Source organism: Homarus americanus, unplaced genomic scaffold, assembly GCF_018991925.1.
Source record: "Homarus americanus isolate GMGI-L3 unplaced genomic scaffold, GMGI_Hamer_2.0 scaffold55880, whole genome shotgun sequence".
In the NCBI taxonomy this organism is placed as follows: Eukaryota; Metazoa; Arthropoda; class Malacostraca; order Decapoda; family Nephropidae; genus Homarus; species Homarus americanus.
The window spans coordinates 32,204-48,861 of NW_024716823.1; the positions used below are offsets into that span (position 1 = coordinate 32,204).

At 46.2% G+C, this 16,658-nt stretch overlaps 1 protein-coding gene across 1 annotated transcript in view; it reads left to right on the forward strand.

The window, feature by feature from the left end:
- Positions 1-5,581: 5,581 nt before the first annotated feature.
- Positions 5,582-16,658, forward strand: part of LOC121858509 (A-agglutinin anchorage subunit-like) — a 48,907-nt gene continuing 37,830 nt past the window's right edge. Inside the window, exon 1 of the mRNA XM_042354960.1 lies at positions 5,582-5,653. Coding sequence (XP_042210894.1) covers positions 5,582-5,653 — 72 coding nt within the window. The remainder of the gene's footprint in view (positions 5,654-16,658) is intronic.

Genomic DNA, 16,658 nt, shown 5'->3' on the forward strand with positions numbered 1-16,658 from the left:
GTATAGTACATGTGAGATCAGTGTCCAGCGCCCGTCACCCTGCTGACAAGAACTAGAATCGTGCAATCTGAGCGAATCCATTGGAAATTAAAAACTAGCTGCTGCACCATACTATGTAAATATCAAAACTGTACCATACAGGTATTATCATTACACACAATGACAAAAAAAAATAAGAAGAAAAAAAAACATTCTCCCCGAACAAGACAAAGTAACAAAAAAAGTTGAATGAGTTTCCACATTTTCTCCAAACATATACTACTTACACTAGCCCGCCATGGCCCCCAAAAATCTTGTTGTGGCCCCCAGTTTGAGAAACACTTAGCCTTTAGCCAAAACAATCGACCGTACCAAAAATTTTTATTATCGATGTACAGTTGTGGTCACACTTCCCTGTACACACGGCATCAACTTGTGGTCACATATGATCGGGTTACATATAATAACGCTGCTTTTCGTCGAGTGTTATGTCTCAACCACTCACTAAAACACTCCTTAATACAGTGGAAAATCTGAGAAAATACGTTAAAAGCCAAAGAAAAATCTTAATAAATACATTAAGATTGAGAGAAAATTAGTGAAAATTGAAAGAAAACTCTTAGAAAATACTTTGAAACCTAAAAAAAAAAAAAAAAAAATTCAATCTCCTAACCTAATGATTCTCAACTACTCATATGCTAGATACTGCCAAGAATCCAGGAATTTTGTCCGCAATTGTACATAATAATATAATTGGTGCAATTATCATATGAAGCAAGAGAGAGAGAGAGAGAGAGAGTCATCATTACCACTACACTCACACACTATCAATAGAAAGGTTTTATCTAAACAGGAATCCACCATGTGAAGCCTTCAATGATTCATTAGGAGGGTTCACTGAGCAGGGAGCTTCAGGCATCAGTGATTCGGTTCATAGCTAACAGCCCGACACCACCGATTCTGATCACGATGACTCCTGGTTCGTGTTGGTTCGTTCAATGGTTCCTGGTTGGTTCATTTGATGATTCATGGTAGGTCTGACAAGAGCGGTATAAGGTAATGGTTGTGACATGATCACTATAAGGTAATGGTTATGACATGAGGACTGAGGTTGTGATATGAGCACTGTAAGATAATGGTTATGACATGAGCAGTATAAGGTAATAGTTATTACATGAGCAGTATAAGGTAATAGTTATGACATGATAAGTATGTGGTAATAGTTATGACATGACAAGTATATGGTAATGGTTGTAAGTTTCAGTAAATAGAACTATGAGTAAGATTGGTTTGGTTTACATCACACACTAATGCACACACTAATCTAAGTTACCAACAAGAACATCGTTCATGGGTGGTCTTAAATCTTAATTGGGTTTTATTTTATAACGTGAAAAATGATCACTGTTTATCACTTTCTGAACCTATAAAGTAAGATACTCAACAGGTAGTAGAGTTATGAGATTTTCACCTCAAGTGGTTTGGTTCAGATACCTCGCTAAAAACACCGTTTCGGACCATTACAAATACGGCTTTGTTCCTCAGGTAATTTCTGGTTCGTAACGCCTTCAATTGAACCTTATTTCCGTAGTCTCTTAAGCGGGATTTATGAGGCAGTGTTTTGATCTTGTTCATCAGGTTCAGCTGCCTTATAAACAACACTGTGTCTAGTCATACCAATTATAGTTTAGTTTTGGTCCTGGTTCATAGTACTTGAAGTTGAACCCCTCATGTGTATCATCTGGAGCTCTATATTAAGAGTTTAATAAGGTTCACTGAGCAAGGACGTTCAGCTCGGATGATTCAGGTCAGCTGCCCAACTAACAACACCAGTTCGAATCAAAATAATTGAAGATTTAGTGTTTCATTTAATTTTTTGTTCAAGGTTAAAACATCTTTCCTGGGAGTGCCTGAAGTTGAACCTTGATGATATTGAACCTTGATGATGTTGATCCTTGATGATGCTGAACCTTAATGATGTTGAACCTTGATGATGTTGAATCTTGATGATATTGAACCTTGGTGATGTTGAACCTTGGTGATGTTGACCCTTGGTGATGTTGAACCATGATGATGTTGAACCATGGATGATGTTGAACCTTGGTGATGTTGAACCTTGGTGATGTTGACCCTTGGTGATGTTGAATCTTGATGATATTGAACCTTGGTGATGTTGAACCTTGGAGATGTTGACCCTTGGTGATGTTGAACCATGATGATGTTGACCCTTAGTGATGTTGAACCTTGGTGATGTTGAATCTTGATGATATTGAACCTTGGTAATGTTGGCCCTTGGTGATGTTGAACCTTGATGATGTTGAACCTTGATGTTGAACCTTGGTGATGTTGAACCTTGATGATGTTGAACCTTGATGATGTTGAACCTTGGTGATGTTGAACCTTGATGATGTTGAACCTTGGTGATGTTGAACCTTGATGATGTTGAACCTTGGTGATGTTGAACCTTTGTGATGTTGAACCTTGATGATGTTGAACCTTGGTGATGTTGAACCTTTGTGATGTTGAACCTTGATGATGTTGAACCTTGGTGATGTTGAACCTTGATGATGTTGAACCTTGGTTATGTTGAACCTTGGTGATGTTGAACCTTGATGATGTTGAACCTTGGTGATGTTGAACCTTGATGATGTTGAACCTTGGTTATGTTGAACGGTGATGATGTTGAACCTTGGTGATGTTGAACCTTGATGATGTTGAACCTTGGTGATGTCGAACCTTGATGATGTTGAACCTTGGTGATGTTGAACCTTGATGATGTTGAACCTTGGTGATGCTGAACCTTGATGAAGTTAAAGGTGATGTTGAACATTGGTGATGTTAAACCTTGGTGATGTTGAACGCCGATAATATTGAACCTCTAAATTCTGGGCTCCGATAACATTGAACCCCGCTAATGTTGAACCTGATGATCAACTGAACCTCATGGTGAACAAATTGTCTCCTGTTCTTTTAAGTTTCGATTCAAGGTTTAATTGCTTCGTTGTTCCGAGTTGATCCGAATAATGACTCCTGTTCTCAGAACCCCATGTGAAGGAAATGTAGATAGATAGACAGATAGATAGATAGATAGATAGATATTCAGTAAAATAGTCATACAGTCACATTGATTCAGCATGTATATAGACAGTACAGGCATACAAACAATGATCATACACTCTCAGATATAAACAATACTGCAGAACACAGTGAGTTACTGAAGGGTGGGGGTAAGTACTGGTCTTTTTCTCTTTTTCTTTCTCTTTTTGTTTATGTATGACTTCATCCCCCTCCCCTTCTCTCTCTCTGTACGTCCTTGGAAGAGTGGTTCTCAACCATCTCATGTTTTAAGTCAAAGACAAACTGGCCCTTAATCTGTATGGGTTTATGACCGGCGCAGCACACAAACATGCCTTCCAGAATTTCTTGTTCTCTGGGAGGATAAGAAACTAACAGCCTCCATAGACCTTAAATCAGCTTTTGGCGTAGCTAATCGAGACATTATACTTGAGCAACTAGCTAGTTTTGGCATTCAAGGTAACCTCTTGACAGTGTTCTGTTTAGGGGAGTCAAAGGTGCCAGAATTAGAGCATCTGAGCTTGGCACGCCTCAGGGAGAAGGGTTAAGTCCTATGCTCTTTAATACACTGATGCACAAGCTTATTGCTGACATTCCAGTTCAGCCAAACAAAGCTGTAATATGTTATGGTGCAGACCAAGCCCAGGCTCCAAGCCTCACTGGATGTATGCTCTCAGAAGACAGTGGAATGTAGTCTCATAACGACAAGACGAGGGTCCTCAGTCCTCGCTCTGCTCACCCCCTTAACTTTAACATTAACAACGTGGCCCTGGAACTTTGTAGTTCTCACAACTCTTGAACTTTATTCACATGTAGTTGACTTTCATGCTCTACATCTTGTTACTCTTCCTTACAAACAACTGAACAGCCTGGAGGCAGGACAAAATGAAGCCAGGCACATCATCATAGGCTGCCCTAATTCTACCACAATTGTAAACATGAGGAAAGAACTAGGGCTTCCCTCTCTATATGATGAGGCATCTCTTCCTTTTTCTTCCCCTCCCTCCTCTCCACTATTCACTCTTCCCTTCTTACTTTCATCTCATTCTTTCCTTATTATCTTAACTTTCTAACTTCTTCTCCTCCTCTTCCTCCTTTCTCCCCCCCCCCTTCTCTTCCACCTTTTCACCTCCCTTTCCTCTTCCTTTTCTCTGTCATCTCTTTTGTTCTATCTCCTCCTCTTCTTCTTCCTCCTCCTCCCCCCACCAGGAGCATGGGTGGGGGGCTTACGGAGACACAGTCGGTGTACCTTGCTGGGTTGTGCGTGACGGTGATCAGGTCATGGCGTGGAGGTACCAGGAGCAGGAGGAGGAGGAGGAAGAGTAGGAGGAGGAGGAGTTGAAGGAGGAGAGGAGGAAGAAGAAGAGAAGGAGGAGGAGAAAGGGGAGGGAGGAGGAGGACGACGACGAGAAGGTAAGAAGAAGCTGGAGAAGGAAGAAGAAGAGAGGAGGAGAAAGAGGAGGATGGGGAAGAGAAGGAGGAGGAGGAACAGGAGGAATAAGACAGCCTGATGGACACTGTACTCGATCACCTACACTTCCCAAACTATAAGGGGAAGTGTTGCTTGATGTTTCCCGGCACTTCTGGTTGTGTTTGGTTAGGTTAGGTTAGGGCTTAGCCAGAGGTGAAGGGGTACCGGTCAGTCTGGTTGGTGGTTATGGACAATGATCAGCTTCCTAGTGAGGCAGCCATTTACAGCTGGGAGTGCCCTGGGATCGAACCAACGACCTTTAGGAGAGGATACAAGTGCTCTATCCAGTCGACCACCCCACATAAATTAAACTCTATTGATGAATAACACTCGTAGAATCTCTCTCTCTCTCTCTCTCTCTCTCTCTCTCTCTCACATACCATCGATCCCTTCACCTGAACCATCAACACCATCTGTCAGAGAGAGATAAAGAGATCAGGAAGATAAGAGGTCCATTAGAGATGTCTCACCATGGCTGGTGATGAGGGGGAGGGGGGTTAATTTATGGTTAGGTTAGGTTAGGTTAGGTTAGGTTAGGTTAGGTTAGGTGAGGTTAGGTTAGGTACATTGTTCAGCCTCATTCATGTTAAAGATAAACATTAACTGCGTCTGATGTTGTGAAGAGAAACCGTCCGTGTTCCGTGTGGCTGAACCTTCGTCAACAACGTGAACTCTTATTGTGGCGGTGCTGCCTGTACACACACACGTACACACACACACACACACACACACACACACACACACACACAGGTGGAGGCTCACGTTGTTACTCACACCTTGAGAATCGTTGTCTTTTTCACCTGCCTATGATAACCCTTATCTAGTGACACATGCTGCCCTCCTTCACCTGCACCTGTCCTCTTAAGCCCTCCCACCTGTTCACCCTTTCACAGGTGTTCGCAGGTGTCCCGTACCAACATAACTACATCTGTTCCTTGTTAGAATACGACTGCAGGTGTTCTACCCCCTTACGCTTCCGTCCTCACACATGTCCAATTTACATTTGTTTTCCACTTACCACGTGTCCTCTGTGTCCTATACATAGTACCTACAGCCATGTCCCATACCCTGGTGCCCTCACCGCCACTCACTGAGCCTCTGGTCCTCACAGCCACTCACTGGCCTCTGGTCAGTTGCAGCCACTCACTGAGCCTCTGGTCCCTTACAGCCACCACTGAGCCTCTGGTCCCTTACACACTCACTGAGCCTCTGGTCCCTTACAGCCACTCACTGGGCCTCTGGTCCTCACAGCCTCTCACTGAGCCTCTGGCTCACAGCCACTCACTGGAGCCTCTGGTCCCTCACAGCCACTCACTGAGCCTTGTCCCTGACAGCCATTCTTCACTGGGCCTCTGTTCCTAAAGCCACTCACTGGAGCCTCTGGTCCCTGACAGCCACTCACTGAGCCTCTGGTCTCACAGCCACTCCCCTGAGCCTCTGGTCCTCACAGCCATTCACTGCCTCTGGGCCCTCACAGCCACTCACTGAGCCTCTGGTCCTGACAGCCACTCACTGAGCCTCTGGTCCCTGACAGCCACTCACTGAGCCTCTGGGTCCCTGACAGCCACCACTGAGCCTCTGGTCCCTGACAGCCACCACTGAGCCTCTGGTCCTCACAGCCACTCACCGGAGCCTCTGGTCCCTGACAGCCACTCACTGAGCCTCCCTGTAGCAGCCACTCACTGAGCCTCTGGTCCCTGACAGCCACTCACTGATCCTCTGTCCCTCACAGCCACTCACTAGCCTCTGGTCCTCACAGCCACTCACTGAGCCTCTGGTCCCCACAGCCACTCACTGAGCCTCTGGGTCCTTGACAGCCACTCACTGAGCCTCTGGTCGCTTACAGCCACTCACTGAGCCTCTGGTCCCTCACAGCCACTCACTGAGCCTCTGGTCTTCATAGCCACTCACTGAGCCTCTGGTCCCTGACACACTCACTGGAGCCTCTGGTGCTTAAAGCCACTCACTGAGCCTCTGGTCCCTCACAGCCACTCACTGAGCCTCTGGTCATCACAGCCACCACTGAGCTCTGGTCCCTTACAGCCACCACTGGAGCCTCTGGTCCCTCACAGCCACCACTGAGCCTCTGGTCCTCTCACAGCCACCACTGGGCCTCTGGTCCCCACAGCCACCACTGAGCCTCTGGTCTCTCACAGCCACTCACTGAGCCTCTGGTCCCTCACACTCACTGAGCCTGGTCCATCACAGCCACCCACTGGGCCTCTGGTCCTCACAGCCACTCACTGAGCCTCTGGTCCCTGACAGCCACTCACTGAGCTCCTCTGGTCCCAAAGCCACTCACTGAGCCTCTGGTCCCTCACAGCCACTCACTGAGCCTCTGGTCCTCACAGCCACTCACTGAGCCTCTGGTCCTCACAGCCACTCACTGAGCCTCTGGTCCTCACAGCCACTCACTGAGCCTCCTGGTCCCTCACAGCCACTCACTGAGCCTCTGGTCCCTCACAGTCACCACTGAGCCTCTGGTCCCTCACAGCCACTCACTGGGCCTCTGTCCTGAGCCTCAATCCTCTGGTCCTCACAGCCACTCACTGAGCCTCTGGTCCTGACAGCCACTCACTGAGCCTCTGGTCCTCAGCCACTCACCGAGCCTCTGTCCCTGACAGCCACTCACTGAGCCTCTGGTAGCTTAAAGCCACTCACTGAGCCTCTGGTCCCTGACAGCCACTCACTGAGCCTCGTCCTCACAGCCACTCACTGAGCCTCTGGTCCCTGACAGCCACTCACTGAGCCTCTGGTGGCTAGCCACTCACTGAGCCTCTGGTCCCTCACAGCCACCACTGAGCCTCTGGTCCATCACAGCCACTCACTGAGCCTCTGGTCCCTTACAGCCACTCACTGAGCCTCTGGTCCCTACAGCCACCACTGAGCCTCTGGTCCCTCACAGCCACTCACTGAGCCTCTGGTCCCTCACAGCCACTCACTGAGCCTCTGGTCCCTCACAGCCACCACTGAGCCTCTGGTCCTCACAGCCACTCACTGAGCCTCTGGTCCATCACAGCCACTCACTGAGCCTCTGGTCCTCAGCCACTCACTGAGCCTCTGGTCCCTGACAGCCACTCACTGAGCCTCTGGTCCCTTAAAGCCACTCACTGAGCCTCTGGTCCTCACAGCCACTCACTGAGCCTCTGGTCCCTCACAGCCACTCACCGAGCCTCTGTCCCTCACACACTCACTGAGCCTCTGGTCCCTCACAGCCACTCACTGAGCCCTCTGGTCCCTCACAGCCACTCACTGAGCCTCTGGTCCCTCACAGTCACCACTGAGCCTCTGGTCCCTCACAGCCACTCACTGAGCCTCTGTCCCTCACAGCAACTCACTGAGCCTCTGGTCCTCACAGCCACTCACTGAGCCTCTGGTCCTCACAGCCACCACTGAGCCTCTGGTCCCTTACCAGCCACTCACTGAGCCTCTGGTCCCCACAGCCACTCACTGAGCCTCTGGTCCCTCAGCCACTCACTGAGCCTCTGGTCCTCACAGCCACTCACTGAGCTTACTGCAAGACTCCAACCACTTTAGGGCTCTGAGTTGGTCCATAGTTTGAAGCAAGTCACCAATGTCTTTCTCATGTCTTTGTTATAGTATTGAGGGCCTTCTGCCTTTGTGTGTGTGTGTGTGTGTGTGTGTGTGTGTGTGTGTGTGTGTGTGTGTGTGTGTGTATTGTTGTGTATATTTCAAGTTACAGTGTACAGTAAGAAGAAGAAGAAGAAGAAGAAGAAGAGGAGGAGGAGGAGGAGGAGGGGAGGAGGGGAGGAGGGGAGGGGGAGGGAGAGGAGGGGAGGAGGAGGAGGAGGAGGAGAAGGAGGAGGAGGAAGAGGAGGAGGAGGGAACTATAGTAAGTGTGAGCCGGTAAGAGTGAGCGTGGAAGGTTAGGTTCACCGTGGTATATTGTGTGTGTAAGTTGAGGACAAGATTATGTTTGGATATTCCTGCTTCTTGTCCTCCTCTTCTCCTTCTTCTTGTCTTCCTCGTCTTACGGCTGTTTTCCACTCATCTCTTCTGTCTCCCTTACCACTCCTTCTCACCCATTCTTCCCCCACTGCCCCTCCCCACTACTCCTCTCCACAACCCCTCCCCACTGCCCCTCTCCACTGCACCTCCCTACTACTCCTCTCCACAACCCCTCCCCACTGCCCTTCCCCATCAATCCTCACCACGATGAGTGTGATGTTCCATAAACTGAGTGGGAGCTTGACGCCGCCCTCGCCAGGGGTAGGTCTACTTCCCCTGGAGAGGACGGAGTCACTTACAACATCGTTAGACTACTATGGCGTGTGCCGGGCAATCCACTACTGGCATTATACAACATGAGTCAAGCCGAGGGCCAACTACCCACATCATGGACCAACAGTATTGTTGTACCAATACCGAAGACAGGACAGCCTGATGTATTTCGTCCCATATCACTAACCAGCTGCCTGTGTAAACCCTTTGAGAGGATGGTTCTTGGCAGACTCTTATATAGAATCAGAGAACACATGTCTCCTAACATAAATGGCTTCACCCATGGTAAAGGTGTACATAATTGCATCACCACATTCCTAACTGTGCATGGTGATGAAAGGCACAGATACACCACATTTCTTGACCTAAAAGCTGCATTTGATATTGCCAATAGGCAACTGATATTGTACTAACTAGCCAAAATGGATATAGGAGGTAGGCTGTTACACTGGATAAGTGGTTACCTAACCAACAGAAGGGCTGCTGCACTGTTTCAGGGTTACAAAAGTGAAGTTAAAGATATGCAACTTGGTACCCCTCAAGGTGGAGTACTTAGCCCCACTTTGTTCAATGTTCTTATGAATGCATTATTAAATTTAATACCAGACAACCCCAGCAATATCTCAATCAGCTATGCTGATGATATTCTTATACATACTAAAACTCATCGTGAAATGCAAACCACCCTGAACCATGTATACGCAGCCTGTAAGAACCTCGGTCTTATTATCTCCACTGAGAAAACTAAGGTGTTCAACAAACAAGCTGGTAACCGCAAACTCGGCCCCGCCAAGTTCAAGATAGCTAACAACACTATTGACTATGTTTCTTCTTTTGAATATCTTGGTGTCTCCGTCCCTTGTACCTTACCTGCCACACAACAGCTAATCCGTCAATGTACTGACAGACTAAGACCTCTTAGAAGTGTAGCGGGGTACAGCCCACACTATGGTGCTAATATTAGAATTGTTAAAACAATGTACCTAGGCTATATAAGATCTCTGATAGATTACCACGCACCAGCCCTGGTCCTTCGTGACGGGAAAGGCGTTGACAAGCTCAAAAAAATGCAAAATAAAGCCCTCAGAATTATCCTAGGATGTCCCATGAGCACTAAAGTACTTAATATGAGGAAAGAACTACTGTAGGTATACCCAGTGTCAAAGATAGAATAATTGAAGTCAACCTCATGATAGCCCTGAGGCTTCTGCGTGGTGATCCTGATAACATTGTTTCCTTAAAGTTGCGAGAATGTGTGAACCATGGGACTACTGAGTCTAAATGGATCCAAACTACAGCTACACATATGAAGATGTTTGGACTAGACCACCTGTACAAAGTCGAGGCACAACAGCGCTTCCTGCCAACCTGGTGGACAGTTCCCTTCGACATCACAATACCGACGTATCCGCCTAAAATATTAATTATACAAAGTATTTATCTCCAACACACTGCCAAAGTGAGAGCTCTTGAACACATACACACTCTACAGACTGATGATAATATTACACAGACCATCTACACTGATGGATCTCTTAACACCGCCTGTGGGAGGGCTGGAAGTGCTATCGTTGTGACTCAGCCTAACGGGAGTTGGAATTAACAACTGGGCATCCACTGTACAAACTGAATTAGTTGCCATGCTTACAGCTAATTCATTGAAACCACTGTCACTGACAGTCTCATCATCATTGATTCTCTATCCTCACTACTTGCCCCAGACACTCGTTTGTCTCTGAAGCCAGCCACAAATATGAATTGAATTGAATTGAAACAGTTTATTTAGCCAGTAAAACACAGATACAGAGTGGATAATAATAACAATATTAACATGGCTGAGCCAGTTGAGAACCTGAGCTCTCTTTTAGGCACCTGATATATACTGTACATTTATCTCAAGGATGTATTATGTAACATTTAGTATCATCTCATAATGTTACCACGGTTATCACTTCAATATTTATTTATTTTATTATTTATCATATTAATTTTTAATTTTTTTTAATTATTATTTTGTTTATTTATGTGTACCTTGTTGACCGGGGTGTCAAGATCAAACTGTTGTGGATCCCCTCTCACATAGGCCTCAAAGAACATCACAGAGTTGATGCCCTCGCCAAACTTTTTTTTTTTTTATTGGGCGCTCCCCTACATCCTTGTGCAAGGTGAAGCGCAGAAGCGTTTACAGCGCCCAACAGGGAAGCATGCTAAGTTCATGCTTGCCTTTATGTCTCATGAGTTAAGGGCGTAGAAGCTGAAGAGTCAAGGGCGTAGAAGCCTGAAGAGTCAATGGTTTTATGTCATCAAGTTATTGGAAGCTCCAACTTTCCTGAATACGAATTCGCAACTTTCGACTTACACAGGTACCTACTTTACTGCTAGGTGAACAGGGACTCATGGGGGCTAGGAAGTATGTCCAAACAACTTCCACCGGCCCGGGAATCGAACCCGTGACATCTTGCTTGCGAGGCAAGAGAGATACCGCTTCTATCACCGCCCCCCCCCCCCCACGCCCTCGCCAAACTCGCGTCTAACAAAGAAACTGTTGAATACAATCTGGGTCTGTCAAAAAGAACCCTTAAAATTGTAATTAGGAAAGAACTTATTGATGAATTTGACGCAAGCAAACAAGTGCAAACCGGCACTAGTCGATCCATTGTTTACCATGATGAGATGTATCAAATGGAACATGCATATGGAGCAAGTAATAAGATCAATAGGTTACAAGATGTTGTAACCGCTAGACTAAGGTTAGGATATAAGTACAGTACCTCTAGCAGTATGTCCCTCAGACAGATGTGAACAAGACTAAATGTAAAGTGTGTGGCGAAGATATATGGCTACACACTTGAACACTACGTCCTCGACTGTGTGAAGATAGAACCTTTTAGGGACAGGTCCAAGCGCACTGTGTGAAATGGCACAACACTTCATCTCTAATGGTAAGATAGCCGACATATTAAGATTGTATCCACTTTTTTGTACTCAGTAGCTAAATCAGTTCTCATGTATAGAACCAAACACACAATGTGCTTGAATACCTCTCACGCAAATGTGAACAACAAAGTGTGCGGCCAAACATACTGCCTCACACTTCTGTACTCACGCAGTTGAATTGAATTGAAACAGTTTATTTAGCCAGAAAAACGCAGATACAGAGTGGATAATAATAACAATATTAACATGGCTGAGATCTCTTTTAAGCATCTGATATACTGTATACTATACATTTATCGCAAGGAAGTATTATGTAACATTTAGTATCATCTGGATAGTACAATAGCATGGTGGTAATAAGAACATCTCATAATGTTACCACGGTTATCACTTCAATATTTATTTATATATATATATATATATATATATATATATATATATATATATATATATATATATATATATATATATATATATATATATATATATTTTAGTTTTTGTTTAATTTATATTATAAGTACCTGCATATACATAAATTACAGTGGAATTGAAAAACATAAGTATAATGGGGGAGCAGTACAACATGGGTTGTACAGTAATAAGGTTGAACAAGAGGACAGAGCTGTCAGGATTGTCTAGTTGGCAATTATGTTTATTGCAATGGTAATTTCTTATCTATTTACATGATAATTTCCGATAAAATGGTTTTGATGGTACAATAAAAGCAGGTATTGTAAATATAGTAGGTATTACAAGAAATATTAATACCTAGACAATAAACGTTTTTTAAGGGATGATTTAAAGGAAGGGAGCGTAGTCTTTGCTCGGATGGGTGGGGGTAAGTTGTTCCTTCACACCACGATATTTTATGGAGGTCTGGGACTAAGAGGAGCGCATGGGGGGTGGTCTTGGTAGCTCTGGCTGCCTTAAGTTGTATCTCTGATTATTCAGGGACTGGAAATAATTATTGTCAAACAAATGACCCTTTATGTACAGAACTAAACAAAGAATTTATTGGAAACACTCTGTAACATTCAGTGCCATAATATCCTGACCACGGGGGTTAGTTATACTGACCCTTTGTGAACTCTACTCTGTAATCCTTTTGGGCGACCGCTCAGAGGATGAGCATGGGGTGCACAATAAACTAGCCGCTGTAAGTGGCATTGTGAAAAAATTAAAATGCCCCTCCCCACTGTTCCTCCCCTCTACCCCTTCCCACTGCCCCTCCCCACTGTTCCTCCCCTCTACCCCTTCCCACTGCCCCTCCCCACTGTTAATCCCCACTACCCCACCCTATTGCACCTTCCCACTACCCATCCCTACTGCCCCTTCCCACTACCCCTCCACCCCAACTGCCCCTTCCCACTACCTCTCCCCCAACCCCTCCCTCTGCCCCTCCCCTACCCCTCCCTACCCCCTCCCCACTGTTATTCCCCATTACCTCTCCCCACCACTCCTCCCCATTACCCCTCCCCATTACCCCTCCCCACTACCTCTCTACTGTCCCTCCCCCTGCCCTCCCCACTGTCCATCCCTGCCTCTCCTCACTGCCAATCCCCACTGCCCATCCCCTGCCCCTCCCCACTGCCACTACCCACTGCCCCTCATCACTACTCCTCCCTGAGCCAGCGTGTATGCCGGCCAGAGCATCTGAATGACCACTTAACCGGAGAAGTTCACCACGAACTGGAAAGAGTCCGGATTATAGAACAACTGACCTGACACTGAGAGAGAGAGAGAGAGAGAGAGAGAGAGAGAGATTCATTCTTCCTCTTTCTTTAATGATTCTCACTCCTCTTCCTTCTTTCAACCTCCACCCCTCAACGACCCCTCACCCTTACATCCTCCACCCTCACGACCCCCTCACTCCTCCACCCCTCACCCCTCACCCTTACAACCTCCACCCCTCACGACCCCCTCACCCTTACATCCTCCACCCTCACGACCCCCACCCTTACATCCTCCACCCTCACGACCCCCTCACCCTTACATCCTCCACCCCTCGACCCCCTCACCCTCCTCCACACCCCCTCACCCCAACCTCCACCCTCACCCCTTCATCCTCCACCCTCGACCCCCTCACCCTTACATCCTCCACCCCTCACGACCCCCTCACCCTTACATCCCACCCCTCACCCCTCACGACCCTCACGACCCCTCACCCCTCACCCTTACATCCTCCACCCCTCACGACCTCCTCTCCGATCTCCATCTTGCTAGATTACAAGATGTTGTAACCGCTAGACTAAGGTTAGGATATAAGTACCTCTGGCAGTTTGTTCCTCAAGCAGATGTGAACAAAACTAAATGAAAAGTGTGTGGCCAGACATATGGCCACACACTCTGGTTGTATATCCCTCAAGCATATGTGAACAAAACTAAATGTAAAGTGTGTGGCCAGGCATATGGCCACACACTCTGGCAGTATATCCCTCAAGCAGATGTGAACAAAACTAAATGTAAAGTGTGTGGCCAGGCATATGGCCACACACTTGAACACTACGTCCTCGACTGTGTGAAAATAGAACCTTTTAGGGACAGGTCCAAGCACACTGTGTGTGAAATGGCACAACACTTCATCTGTCATGGCAAGATAGCCGACATTTTAAGATTGTATCCACTTTTTTGCACTGGGTAACTATATCAGTTCTCATGTACAGAACCAAACGCACAATGTGCTTGAATACCTCTCACGTAAATGTGAATAACAAAGTGTGAGGCCAGACATACTGCCTCACACGCCTGTACTCACGCAGTTGTGAATAAGTTACCCTTTATGTATAGAACTAAACAAAGAAATTATTTGAAACACTCTGTAACATTCAGTTCCATAATATCCTGACCACGGGGGTTAGTTATACTGACCCTTTGTGAACTCTACTCTGTAATCCTTTTGGGCTACAGTTCACAGAATGAGTATGGGGTGCACAATGAACTAGCGACTCTACGTGGCAAAATTAAAAAGAATATAATTAAATTAATCACCCTTACAACCTCCACCCCTCACGACCCCTCACGACCCCTCACGACCCTTCACGACCCCCCCCTCACCCCCATTTCCTGGTCGTCATCACACCCTTGACCTGGGCCCTGAGTGTCCTGGATGAAGATAACTAGCGGCTTGGTGTTTACCCAGGAGCCGGCCTCAGTGATAGTACTAATGGAGACGACTGATTATAAGGAGGGGGGATGTCGTTAACCTCAGCCGGGACACACCACACACACCGTCACGCCTTAATAAACGGCACAATCATCGGCTGATATACGGCACAGCGGGGCGGAAAATGTGCCGGAAAAATAACACCGGTTATAATGAAAAAAGGAGGGATATCGTATTACCTGATGACCGAGAATACCATTGCTACCTGGGCCGTTAGGTTAGGTTAGGTTAGGTTAGGTTAGGCTAGGTTAGGTTAGGTTAGGCTAGGTTAGGTTAGGTTAGGCTAGGTTAGGCTAGGTTAGGTTAGGTTAGGCTAGGTTAGGTTAGGTTAGGTTAGGTTAGGTTAGGCTAGGTTAGGTTAGGTTAGGCTAGGTTAGGTAAGGTTAGGTTAGGTTAGGCTAGGTTAGGTTAGGCTAGGTTAGGTTAGGCTAGTTTAGGTTAGGCTAGGTTAGGTTAGGTTAGGTTAGGTTAGCTCTCATATTCTTCTACATAGACTCAAGTGTCTCAACTCATTCGCTACAAGACCCACTTATAATATCTCATTTAGCTAAAGTCACACGATTTTATTCAACTCACAACCTCCCTCACCTACAACACCCTCAAGTAGGTGTTATAATCACAACCTCCCTCACCTACAACTCCCTCAAGTAGATGTTATAATCACAACCTTCCTCACCTACAACACCCTCAAGTAGATGTTATAATCACAACCTTCCTCACCTACAACACCCTCAAGTAGATGTTATAATAGGAGGAAAGGAGGAGTGAAGGAGGGAGAGAGGATGGAAGAGGGAGGGAGGGAGGAAGTGAGGGAGAGGAGGAGGGAGGGAGTGAGGAGGGAGGGAGGAATGGAGGGAAGGAGGGATGGATGGAGGGACGGAGGGAGGGTGAGGGAGGGATGGAGGAGGTATGGAAGGAAGGATGGAGGGAGGGAGGGAGGGAGGAGGAGTATGTAGTTGCTGTAACTAACACAACCTTCAAAGATCAACCACCAGTAGTGACAAAAAAGGTATTAAACCACCGGTAATAAACCACCAGTAGTGACACACCAGTAATAAACCACCAGTAGTGACACACCAGTAATAAGCCACCAGTAGCAAACCACCAGTAATAAATCACCAGTAATAAACCACCAATAATAAACCACCAGTAGTGGCACACCAGTAATAAACCACCAATAATAAACCACCAGTAGTGACACACCAGTAATAAGCCACCAGCAGCAAACCACCAGTAATAAATCACCAGTAATAAACCACCAGTAATAAACCACCAGTAGTGGCACACCAGTAATAAACCACCAATAATAAACCACCAGTAGTGACACACCAGTAATAAGCCACCAGTAGGAAACCACCAGTAATAAATCACCAGTAATAAACCACCAATAATAAACCACCAGTAGTGGCACACCAGTAATAAACCACCAATAATAAACCACCAGTAGTGGCACCCCAGTAATATACCACCAATAATAAACCACCAGTAATAAACCACCAGTAATAAACCACCAGTAATAAACCACCAGTAATAAACCACCAGTAGTAGCACCCCAGTAATAAACCACCAGTAATAAACCACCAGTAGTAGCACCTCCCAGTAATATACTACCACCAATAATAAAACCACCAGTAATAAACCACCAGTAATAAACCACTCAGTAATAAAACCACCAGTAATAAACCACCAGTAGTAGCACCCCAGTAATAAACCACCAGTATTAAATCCACCAGTAGTGGCCCACCAGTAATAAAACTCCCCAGTAATAAAACCACCAGTAGTGGCCCACCA